At 41.7% G+C, this 12,757-nt stretch overlaps 2 protein-coding genes across 6 annotated transcripts in view; one reads left to right on the forward strand and one right to left on the reverse strand.

Moving 5' to 3' along the window:
* LOC138761571 (frizzled-5-like) overlaps positions 1-12,757 on the forward strand; it is a 75,142-nt gene that overhangs the window by 61,759 nt on the left and 626 nt on the right. Inside the window, exon 3 of one of the 2 annotated variants that reach the window (XM_069933885.1) lies at positions 3,986-4,482. The exons of the other annotated variant lie outside the window; for it this stretch is intronic. The gene's annotated coding sequence lies outside the window, so the exon portion shown is untranslated. Of the gene's footprint in view, positions 1-3,985; positions 4,483-12,757 lie in introns of those variants that run through there. 2 annotated transcript variants of the gene reach the window in all.
* The window catches only part of ccnyl1 (cyclin Y-like 1), a 141,934-nt gene continuing 129,882 nt past the window's right edge, over positions 706-12,757 (reverse strand). For all 4 annotated transcript variants that reach the window (XM_069933887.1, XM_069933888.1, XM_069933891.1 and 1 more), the window contains 2 exons: positions 12,592-12,754; positions 706-9,152 (listed from right to left, as the gene is read on the reverse strand). In XM_069933887.1, coding sequence (XP_069789988.1) covers positions 9,036-9,152; positions 12,592-12,754 — 280 coding nt within the window. In that variant the 3' untranslated portion in view covers positions 706-9,035. The remainder of the gene's footprint in view (positions 9,153-12,591; positions 12,755-12,757) is intronic.

Below are 12,757 nucleotides of genomic sequence, written 5' to 3' on the forward strand. Positions count from 1 at the left end.
GACCTAACCGCAGGATTGCTTTCGCACAGCGTTCAGCCTGGGGCGTGGGGTGGAGTAGGTAGGTTTGCTCGGCGGCTTCCTGGAGCTGAGACGATTTCTAAACTGGGGTCTAAGATCGGTTCTTCACCTTGAGTCGAGTGGCGGGATTGTGAAAGATCCCCTTGGCGTTCGCGAGAACCCCCCGGCTGTGTTCTTGTGTTCACCATGGTCTTGGAGAGATGCTTGGGTTGTGGATGTACAATCAGATAATAATCGAACTTTTTATTTCAAAAAGAGATTTTTCTCAATATTTTTTTCAGTTCGAGAAAAAAAATTGCCGACCAGTGAGTGGCCTGGCTGGAAGTCACAGCAGTCGGAATATAAATAAACAGAGCTTTCAGGGTTCATGTACAATGAGTCTTTGATTTTTAAAACTCTTTTGTTCTCTGGTGTCACCCAACACACCTCTATCGCCAGGCCAGTCCTCTCGTCCAGAGTCTGGGTGTGAACTACCACCTGCATGTCTACCCCACGGCGCTGTGCGAGTCAGTCCGATCCTGTCGGTGTGAAACACCAGGGTCTGCAGATGGTGCGATGGTAGTGAAAACACAGGAGCTTCTGTGCTTTTAATCTGCTGGAACCCTTGTCGGGATAATCATTTATAGTCGTGCATAGCCCTGAACCTCGGCAACATCTCCTTGTAACATTTAACACGTTAAAGAAACAGAGCAAAAAAAAATAAAAATTTTATTCACAGTTTTTTTTTTCTCTTAGTCCATGGCTAATATTTGAGCTGCTCACAGCGTTATCAGTTTCTTTCCACCAGTACTACATCAGCAGGGCAGCCGAGGTGGGGTATTACAAAATAGAGAACATCCACAACCAGCCCATTCACAGCTACAAATCGCAAGGTTCAATTATAAACTTTTTTAAAACTCTTATAAAATATGTTTGCATTAGTTACAAACCATCATTTGCATATATTAATCTACCATTATATTTATATATACATATATGCATATATTATGTTTGTTTAAAAATCACACACAGGTACAGAAATTCTACTTGAAATGCAAAAGATAAACCAGGATTTCACAAGAATTGCCAGGTAATGTTTGGTAACTGTTTATTCGAAGTCGCTTCCCGCTGTTGCCTGAAACTTGCCCACGCAGTAGAAAGAACAAAGCCGGCCTCTGGTAAAGTTGCCAAATGTCCAGGTAACCCTGGAATCTTTGCCACAAGCAACTTCCAAAAGATCACAGTCACCTTTTCTCTCAAGTTTAAAAAAAAATATTTGCAGGAGAGATGGGGAAAAAAAGGCAGTTTGGCTTTAGGGATCAAAATCTCCTCAGTACAATATCAAGAGCTGCACACATTTTCAAACTGCTGGCTCTGGATCAAGTGATAGCATGAGAATGGCTGGGAGTGACTATCTTGATGTGATCTGACTGTGGCAGTTTATCAATGAATCATTAATTAAATATTGGAAATTATAACTCAAGATTGAAAGAATATTTAAAACAAAGGGAAGATTGTGCCAAACATTATATCCAATGCCCTTCATGTTTGGGACAACATGCTTATCCCTAGACTACCTTTCTCCCCTCCCATACCTGCTGTTATGCGAGGAACAAGATCACCAAGTGGACTGAAAAGGGAAAAAAAGCACAAGGCAATTTGGGCCAAGTTAGATCTCTTTTACCCAAAAGCCCCTTTCACACTTGCATCCCAGTAAATTGGCCATTCAGTGTCCCAGGATAGTAATGAGGGTTTGGCCTTTCACACTAGACCACTCCTAACTGGGACACTGAACGCCTTCACACTTGTGAGCGTTTACCCCCTGTGTTTGGTCTGTTCTACCTTTAATAGGAAGTGCCTGCAATGCAATTGCCCATTTCACACTGGCCTGATCTCAACACCCGTGGATTGTACTACGGGGTTGAGGCCGGAAATCCCCTGGTGTTGAGCAGATTTTGCTTTCACACTTGCCACTTTAAAGGACGATTGGCATTCGATTCCTGGGATCACTGGCAAGTGTGAAAGGGGCTAGAGTTACCTGACAGCTCCCCCGACCAACCAGGAGCACAGAAACACTCAAACATTTGTTAAGTTTTTAATGCACGCGAACAACAGCTGGTAGTTCCTAAAAAAAAGCGATTCTTCCCATCATGCCTGTTATAACTCATTAAAAGACCTGCCCAAATTATTCCATCAAAAGCCCTTCAACGTTCTCTTAGAAAGTGAGTACTGAATCCACTTCTCTTCACCTTTAACATGGGTGAGCCTAACAACTTGGTTTGGAGGCAATACACATTGGACATTGCAGGGCCTAAAGACTCTTGTGTAAGGTCTGATCATTTGTGGTCCAATAATGGCTCCACTGGTTTCGATAGACCTGCTTGGTTGGTATTTGATGAAGTGTAGTAACATTGGGCAGGGGTTGCAGTAGAGATTCTCTGGAAGCAGACTGGACATGCAAATCTACTTTTTTCCCCCTGCATCTACTTCTGAGCCTTCAGTTTTATGCCAGGGAAGAACATGTTTGAAATGGTAAGCAAATCAGCATCTAATGTAGTGGCTTGTGGTGGTTTTAATGACGAGATTCACATGGGCAAGTGACGAAAAAAAAAATAGAACGGAATCCTGTTTTAGAGAACTCATCGAGTGAAAAGTCAGCATGAACAGCAATACGAAAGCCTGCTTTTTTTTTGGTAAGTGCTGATACAGTAAAAATATCAATAATTTCACAAAATTACACTGCACCCTTCAAAAACCCAATCCAGGAAGTATTATGGTAATTTATAAAAATGTGTTGGTATTTAAAAAAAGATTGTTCTGGAATGAGAGATTAGAATGTTGGTTATGGAAAATTAAAATTTCTTTGAAAAAGGCAAGTTAAAAAATGTTTCCATTAGGGGGAAAAAATGAAGGTGTTCTAGGATTACCTTTTGGGAGAAGTGAGAGAAGGCAAGATCAAAATGTCAAAGCAACATTAGAATAGTCATACACAGATTCCCTACTCAGACCATGACAGATGCATGAAGGCCAGAAGATGTGCTGAACATTTTCATTTCATTGCGGTAAGGCAAAGTTGGTATAACCAAACCCTACAAGGTAGGGTTATATACATCAACAAGCCATGGTCAGCTTCACGTGATGAAACATGTTTCAAAAATATGCGAGGAAAGACAATAAGGGCAACCATTACAAAACAGTTAAAATCACCTACATTTTTTTGTGTGGCTAAAATTCCTCTGGATTGCATAAGTGGCTTATAGCAAGTGCTAATTTTTGCCATATTATTACTAACTACAGGCAACTATTAAACTCTATGTGTTAAAAATTTTGCATTTTGCAATATTTGCATATTGTAGCATAAAGAGGAATAGAAGGAATTGGAAAAAAAAATCTCACCTTTACCTCCCCCTATCCTCCTCCTGCAGGAAAATGGATATCACAAATACACACACAGTACCCTGAGTTCTTCAATGAGATTCTGTCTATGACACTATTCTTTCATTTCGAGATTGCCAACATTCCAGGAAACTCCAAGACATAAGAGGGTATCAAATTTTAAAAGATCTTTCAGCATTTTTAATAGTCCTACAAATATTGGAGATCAGCAAATGTCCCTTTGGGATCTCGACTTTCTGGGAGCTGCTTAGTGAAATGGTGAACTTGGTTGTACAGTTACAGTTCCTTCGTTTCTTTTATAAAACATTTTTGCTTATGTGGGTACGAGCTGGCAGGACAGCATTTATTGTCCATTGTTAATTGCTTTTTGGGTAAATTAATTTAGAGATACCACATGTTAAGAGGCCCTACTGGCCCGCTAGCCAGCACCGCCCATGTAACCAACTAACATATTAATCCTATATGGGAGGAAACTGGAGCACCCACAGAGCACGGGGAGAACATATGGACAGTGCTGGGTTTGAACCCGGGTCGCAGGGGCAGAGTTGAATTGCAAAATCTTCACAATGCATTATCATGTTTGAACTTGCAGATGGTGAATAAATAGGAACTGAAGGCGGGGGACAAGAGAAGATAACCCTCCTGAAGGAAAAGAACCCAACTGACAAAAAATTTCTATCAGTTTTCTCTGAGGTTGGAAGAAGAATGCCAAGCACAAATCCTGCAAGACAATGGAGTCAAGAAAGTTGCATAGAAAATAAGGCAAATAAGAAACCAGCAAAGACTGACTGTGTACATCTTGAGCACCATCTGCCCTCCAAGGGATAGGAACTCAAGACTCAAGAACAGGTCTCCCAGAAAATCCACTCTGAGTATATTCAATGTTAAACAAAATGTTTCTCTTAATGGCAGGATTCCCCAGCCTTATGCAGTCAACAGCAAACTCCCCATTGATAACAGGTTCTAACCACACAAGCGATGGAGTGAAAGATATACCTTGTAACACCTCAGTAAAGTCGTGTGCTGTGTAGACACTGTTATTAAATCTGCTCATTTACTCTTTCTATATTAAATAAAGGCATTATTTATCAAGGATTAATATAAACATGAGGATTAACAGTGACTCAACTGGTATCTCAGAGAAGACACAACTATTAAAATTAATAGAGCCTTAACAAAACAATTTTTATCAAAAAATCAATAGTGCGCAAGGAAGGAGAATGTTGAATGTTCACTCAGCAAGACAGTGGCTCAATTTGCACTGTTATACGTTATTGGAAGGAACAGAGAAAAATAATTACTGCTTGCCAGCTGCCAACAGTGCAATCTCTGGTTTAATCACTGGCGAGAATACTAGTCATCTTTGGGGTGAACCAGGCCTGGGATGAAAAGATGCATCTTAAGGTTCCCCCCCTCCCTCATGCATCTAATGCTGTTTCCATTGTTGAAGTTGTCCGTGCGGTTATTGTAAATTTCCTCATCTCTCCCTACTTCTTCCATCAAGCGTTTGGTCATTTTCCCTCATTTTTCATGTTGCTCGATGTCAAATCTTACCATGGATTCCTGCTACTAAACACCTATGTAACATGCGACCAGGTGTTTTTATCCGCCATCTCAATGCCTTCAAATAATATCTTGTGGATCTTTGTGAAGCAGTGTTTATTGCGAGCTCTCAGCTCATGGTGGGCCATGGAAGAACCTGTTTTCTAGTCCGGAAGCAACTGGTCCAGGCAAAAGTGAGATGATGCCCTCCCATCACTTTGGAGGGGAGGGTGGGGGCGGGGTGCAGAAATCACTGTTGTACTGGAATATTTCTCTCTTACAGTAAACAACCCCCCCCCCCACCGATATCAGGAATTCAAGCGGCCAGCAGCATCAAGCAACCAGCAAAAAAAAAAACCCACAGAAAATAAATAGGTAAATACAAAAGTTTACAAAAGCTTTGCCAATCCATGCAATGCGCGATCTCAAGCAACTGGCAAATTCACCTTTCTGGCATCTACCAATCCTCATAGGTGCCGCATACTGGCTGGGGGGCTTACTGTAATTCTACTGCCTTGGTTGCAGTGTTATAGCTAAAATCTACATTCCCAAGCAGCCAATCTACAGAGAAATGGAGACACACGAGGCTGCAGATGCCAGAATCTGGAGCAAAAAGAAAGCAAACTACTGGAAGAAAGGATTTGAGTCTCAACCAATTTCCTCCACAGATTCTGCATGATCTGTTGTGTTCCTCTAGCTGTTTGATTTTTACTCCATGGAGGAAGGTCGACTGCCAAGATCTGTCTGATACAGGTTAATATCTTGCACAAGTTCTAAATAGCTGTTCATAATGACACCCAAGTGCTTTTTTTTTTACCACGAGACCTGCAATACCAATGCAACACCTTTCCCAGCTACTCAGGGAACCAAGAGTTGGCTGCAAAGTGGATCACAATTGCATCATCTACACTGTACACACATCCACCAGCAAGACAGAATACACTGTCCACGGTGTCGCTAGCTCAGTGTGCCTGTCTCACACACATTTCTTTTGTTACCCTTGCAGATGTGGACAGTTAGTTGAAGGGCTTCTCTGCAGACATTTCTGTGATGAAGCCCTGAACAGATGAATTTATTCCTAATTTCAGGAGATTCAATCTTTGTTTATTCGAGTTCCCCAGTCAGTGCCTGAGGCACTGATCCTTGATGTCTTCGCAAGTGAGACACTCGGTTGAATTTTGAGACCAAAGATAGGAGAACCACTGCTTGTCCCAGCCACACATTTCTGCAGGAATGAAATGCCTGCTGTGGACTCTGTTGAAGAGCTGTTGGAAGGAGCTACCCTTAGACGGAAATACCACTGACAACTCGTATTAAAAATCTCATGTTTTCCCTCTGCTGTCGTTTTTGCCCTTCATGTTAGTCTTATTACACTTGCAAAATCTCACTCCTGCTCGCTTATGTTCCGAAAACATGAAAGATCAAAATGTCTTTGTGTAGACTTTAATAGAGCTTTCCCTCTTAACTTAAGAATGACAAAATAAATTCAACTTGGTGTCTGGGTTTGAAGGGTAAAGGACACGGGCTGATGGGTTGGATCAGTTTAATTGTTCCTTCTGCCAATTGTTTGCAACCTTAGTCTGGAAAGAATTCTGGGCTCAAGGAGTAGTGTTTGTTTATGAAAGCTCCTTAAACACCAAATAATGTGAGACTAACCTGCACATGAATAGGAGGAGATAGCAGTGGCAGGTAACCAGCAGTGAAAGTTTGAGGTGCATTTCTGGTTTAATTGTGAGTAAACATTTCCATTTTTATCAAATCAATTTTTATCCCACATTGTCTAAACATCAGTGACCTGGTTCATTGTCAAACCCTCCACCCTTTGTAAAAAAGACCGCTGCCCCATAGCTAGCAAAAGTTTCCTGGTGTTTCTCATTTTACAAGTTCAAGATATTGCAAAATGCACTATGAAACAAAATTAAAATAAAACCGGATGATTCAATGTTGAAGAAAACGCCGAGTTCAAAGCTCAGGAGTGAAACGTAACAGGGTACAGTGAGGTTAGGTACCAATTAAAGCAGTGGTTCTCAACCTTTTTCTTCTCACTCACATCCCAGTTTTAAGTAATCCCTATGCCATCGGTGATTAGTAAGGGATTGCTTAAGGTTGGATGTGGGTGGGAAGAAAAAGTTTGAAAACCACTGTTTTAATCGTCCCTCATTGACTCGTTACGTGCACGGTTTCAGAACTCCAAATGAAATGGGCCAATGACAATATTTCTCAAGACAAATATTTCAGTCACAATTGGGTGTAGAGCAGTGATTCTCAACCTTCCCTTCCCACCCACATCCCAACTTAAGCAATCCCTTACTAATCCCAGAGCACTGATGGCAGAGGGATTACTTAAAGTGGGATGTGAGTGGGAAGAAAACGGTTGAGAACCACTGAATTAAAGTGACTATTTAGCAGTCTGAAACATACTATTTCATTAAAGTGTTAAAACGATGTTGCTTGGCAAAAATAAAAAGTGATGGATAATTTTAATATAAGGTGGTGCATGACACAGCCAAAGGAGACGATTTTAGAACAAACACACTGATTTTAAATGATTGAAGTGAATAGCAGGAGTACCTTTAAGGGGAGGATGATGGAGAGGGGAACAAAGCATCTATTGAAAGGATGAATAGGGTAGGATGATCAACATTGATCAGAAAGGCTGAAGGTTTCTGTGCTGTAAATCGCTATGCAGTTTGTCTGTCATTCTGAGTGTTTATGGCTGCATCTCCCCAGAGCACGAAATATTTTTACGTTGCCGTAGAAGTATGGAAGAAACCAACTGGCCTGCTTCACAGGCAAGGGGGGCCCCTGTACTTTGAGCAGAGTCCCAAGGGGACCAAAACCAACAAAAAGTTGAGAATGGCCGCAAGGGCTTCTTTGGATTGCAACTGATGTCAAGTGGTACCCACAACTAGGGCGAGGATCGAATGGTCCTTTCAGCAGTTCAACACGGGCTGAAATCTGGACACCACAAGTGGCTTTCAACCTGATCTCTTCTTCCCCTGAGATATTCCACACAATTAATTTAGATCATTTTTGGAGCAAGAAAAATACAGGTGCTAAAAATGGCTGTGTCTTCACACCGAGTCACTTCTTTGGGAACTCTAATTCAGCACCGCAGGACAACACAGCTTCATTTCAGGCTGGTCACCAAGTAGGAGCCCTGTTTGGGGTCTGAACTGGCATACGTGGGTCATTGGCTGGAAACAATAACTCCGACTCCGCCAACGCCGAATTTGAGTGGTTTTCTCATCTTTTTTAAAAAAAATGTTAGACTTCCAGTATTCTGGAAGGTGTCCAATGCTTTTGGACACCTATAGCATTGGAGATATTTGAATAAATATTTCCGCTGGACAGGGTTAGGATTAGAGCACCCACTCCTTTACCACTCTATTTCTCTCTTTTCTAAGACACTCCTTAAAACTCAGCTTTGAACATTCTGGTCGTCTCTCCTCAGTGCCAAATGTTGCTTGAAAATGCCAAGGCATGTTTAACATGTAAAAGGTGGTTAAAAAAAGGGCAGGTTTTTGTACAATTTGCTAAGCTACTGGGAAATAAATACCCTCCAAGCAACAGGAGAAAGAAATATTCAGAGTTTGTTGGGGATGGGGGTAGGAAGTACACTGCATTTTAAAGCATACACCACAGTATTATCTATGGCTTCCCCCTGTTTAAATCCATGCTAAGTAGAGATCCTGCACCATGCATTGTCAGCATTTACCCCCCATTCCAACCCTCACAAAGATGACTGTTCACCCAACCTACCTGTAGAGTTTACTTTGCATGATTGCTATTTGTTTTGGGTGTTATTTCTTAAAAATAAAACAAAATAAAAGCTCGATGTACTCCTCAGTTACAGGCCTACACAGTAAGCATAAGTTTCTCCACACTGTAGGTCGTACGTTGTTGAATCAATGTAGTGTCGAGACAATTTCTCTCTCTCTTCTCCAAGAAGGGCCTTGTAGTGAGGCAGCCTCCGGTGTGTGCTCTTTCTGGCCAGGAGCTGCAATTTGGTTTTCGTTCCAGGAGGATTCAGTTGCCCAATCGGAAGACATTGTCTTTGCTGGTACATCATGTGCTAATGGAAAAAGTCTTCGTCTGGCCTACGAGAGGATAGCGTTAGAGTGACTAATTCCTAACAAATTGTCAACGCTGAGTGATCGCCTTATAGCAGCTTTGCCCAAGTCCTTGTATTTGTCCTCACACAACCTGGAGATTGCCTGCAAAGGAAATACAAAAAAACAAAATTATTCCACCATTATTTTTCAACTAAACTGATTCATTTTTCTTTACATCGATCAGTATTTTCAAGTCCAGAAAATTTCCATGTTACAGCTGTTCAAGTACAGAAATTCCAAAAAAAAAATCTGAGAAAGTCAAAATTTGCCTTCACGGAATGTATACAGATGAAATTTTTCAACTTTTTTTTCAATGTGAGCAGATGGATTTGCCTTGATTTAGAGATACAGCACAGTAACAGGCCCTTCTGGCCCACGACCATGCCGCCCAATTGTACCCACATCACCAATGAACCTACCAACCCCGTATAGTCTTTGGGAGATGGGGACCAGGAGAAATGCCACACAGTCACAGGGAGAACATACAAATTCCTGACAGTCAGTGGCAGATTCCAATTTGGGCGGCAGGTGCCATTGGTCTAACCCGACCTTGCACTTTGCGCCACAACAAGATTCGAGATAGAATCCACTGGCATGAAGTCAGGAAGCATTTCCTTGTTGAAAAAGTAATTGGGGTTGATTTAAAAATTATGTTTAATTTTACTTTTTGTAGATTAACTTGGGGAGTTTGATTGCAAAGAACTAAAATTTGCTCACCCTCTCCACCTCTGATCCCCCAATGATCACTGGATTGTACACCTCTGGCTTGCCCCTTCTGAAGTCAACAATCAGCTCCTTGGTTTTGGTGATATTGAGTATACGGTTGTTGTTGGAGCCCCATTTGGCCATTTTCAGACCCCCCCCACCCGGTATGCTGACTCATCACCCCTTATACAACCCACTACCATGGTATCGTCGGTGAATTTGTAGATGGTTCTGTTGTCTTACCGAGCCACACACACAGTCATAGGTCCATAGCGACTAGAGCATACACCTAGATACTCCCTTGGCTATCAACTCACTTTCAACAGGTGCAAGAAAATTAAAATCTAATTTTGCAACAATTACTTCTTGAAAATCAGCCAACTTCAAAATAAAGAGTAAATATTATTACTGTGATTAAGTGCCTCTTTGTGTCTAGTCAGGAATAGGGTCCACTTATGGAATTGAATCACAGAAGATCTGGATCCACACTGACTTTGCAATCTAACTCCCCAAGTTAATCTACAAGAAGTAACATTAAACATAATTTTTAAATCAACCCCAATTACTCTTTCAACAAGCAAATGCTTCCTGACTTCATGCCAGTGGATTCTATCTCGAATCTGGTAATGCCCTCTTGTTCTGGACTTCCCACCAGGAAAGAATGGCTCTCCATTTACTTTTAATCCTTTAATCATTCATGCTCGTCATTTAATCATTTCAAATGGGACTGGCGTAGGTATTTGTTGATGTAATATTAATTCTCTGGTTGTATACGATTAATAAAAACCACATGCAATATTGCAACTCCTAAATGCCATTTAATTGTTCTACTTCATTCTATGAGATATGGGCAAGAGGAGCTAAGGCCAGCACTCCTGCCCATTTTTAATTGCCCTTCAGAATAAGGGAGTGGGCTGCCACCTGTCCCAACAGAGTCATTCTGGTGGAAGTTTTTCCTTTGTGGTGTTGGGTGGAGAGGCCAACAATTTAGACACCGAGGAGGAACAGCAATGTACTTGTGTGCGGACAGTGTGCCTTCCAATGTGCCTTTCTCCCCTTGTCCTTCTTAGCGTTCAAGAAGGCTTGTGTGATCCCTGTCAAAGTGGCTGCTGGGAGAACCTGCAGCACATTCTGAGGGGTGTCTGCACCATGGCCATGGAGGAAGTAAATAATTAGATACTGATGATTGAAGCTCCAGTCAAGTGAGCTGCTTCGACCTGGATGGTGCTTGGAGCTGCAGACATTCAAGCAAATGGACAGTGTTTGAGCACTTTCCTGACTCACGCCTTCTAGGCGGCAGAAGGACATAGGTGAGCAGGTACAGACATGGTGGGTGCGCCCTTGCCACCCAGTTTCGGATTAACTTCTGCAGTTGCAGTATTTATGTTCTGTAAGCAGAACAATAATTAAATGTTGAATAATGGTGGCCATGAACAGTGAAAGACTTGAATGCTGTTAAATATGAGCGGTAAGTGGACTTTTAGGAAAAATATTACCTCCGCTGATTTGCCAGTGCCTGAATTCTTTTTCATGTCTCTCTACCTCCATAGGCAGCTGGTTCATTGGATAAAGAGTTGTGAATGCAATTGAACATTACAAAATCTTCAGTTTCCAATTACTTCAGTTTCTAATGGGTGCATAGTAAAATACCTAACCTGAAAGGCTTGTATAAACTTATCGAAAGCAGTTGGAAAACAAATCAATACATTCATGTCATGTTCACATTCTAAAACCAGAAGATAAAAATTGCAATTCTCAAAAGCAGTCCTTGCATTAATTGGAAAAAAAATTGAGCATTACCCAGAAAAGTGGTCACTAACAGTGTACTATTTTTAAGCAGAAAGGATGCGCTGAGTAAATTTTGAAAATCACGTCATTGGTCGCAACTGGAGAGAGTATCAAATGACTCATCAGGCCGAGAGATAAGGCAGGCTCTCCTTAAGAACGGTTTCAGAATTTTCCTGATTTCCTCGTGGAGTGATGTTACAATTAGACAGGTCTGTTGGACTAGAGGATAACATTGGTCACCATTTTTGAGTCAGCAGGTTCAAGGCCAAATTTCAGAGAACACAGGTTGTACAAGACATTGAACACTGCATGCAGTTCTGGTCGCCATAAGCTGGAAGGGGTGCAGAAAAGAATCATAAGGATGTGGTCAGGATGGAGGGATTGGGTAATAAGGAGAGAGTGGATGGGCTATGGATGGATTTTCCGGGATGAGCTGCTCTGAGAGAGACATAAAATAATGAAGGGCATGGATAAGGTAAATAGTCACAGTCTTTTCTCCAGGGTAAGGGAGTCTAAAAGTAGGGGAGAGGGGCCTGAGAGGTGTTTTACAACATTGTAGATAGTAGGTAACGGGAATGAGCTGCCTGATGAAGTTGTAGAAGTGGGTACAATTCAAACATATAAAAGAGCTTTGCACATTTTCATGGATAGGGAATATTTAGCGGAATATGAGTCAAATGCAGGAAAATAGGACTAGCTGGAGAAGGCCCCGAGATCAGCAAGGACAAGTTAGGCTGAAAGACCTGTATAATATTTTTAGAATCTAAATTGGATTTCACAATTGGGAAACCCAGCTGAAGGACAGAACGTTAAACAAAGACCCAGGTGGATGCGCACAACTTCCATCTCTCTTGAAAGAGTAACTGTGACACTTCAGCACCTATCTCCCAGTATGAAAAAGCTGTTTCATTTCCGATGATCATATGATCATTTATTTCACTGCCGTTTGTGGGATCTCGTAGATGTAAAACACACTGGTGTGACCCAGAGTCCAGACTATATTCTGTAAATGCAGAGTACTTGGTATGGTCTTTCTGATGGTCATTACCTCCAGTTTCTGGGCTCGCTCTTTGCTGAGAGGTTCCAAGGGGAAGTTCATGTTGTTGTCATCTGCCAGAGAGCGCAGATCAAAGTAATATTTGGCATAAACACTAGCTGGAACATTAATGTTAAACTGCAGTAACTCAAGGAACTGTCTCTCCATCTCGTTCCTG

This window comes from Narcine bancroftii, chromosome 4, assembly GCF_036971445.1.
Source record: "Narcine bancroftii isolate sNarBan1 chromosome 4, sNarBan1.hap1, whole genome shotgun sequence".
In the NCBI taxonomy this organism is placed as follows: Eukaryota; Metazoa; Chordata; class Chondrichthyes; order Torpediniformes; family Narcinidae; genus Narcine; species Narcine bancroftii.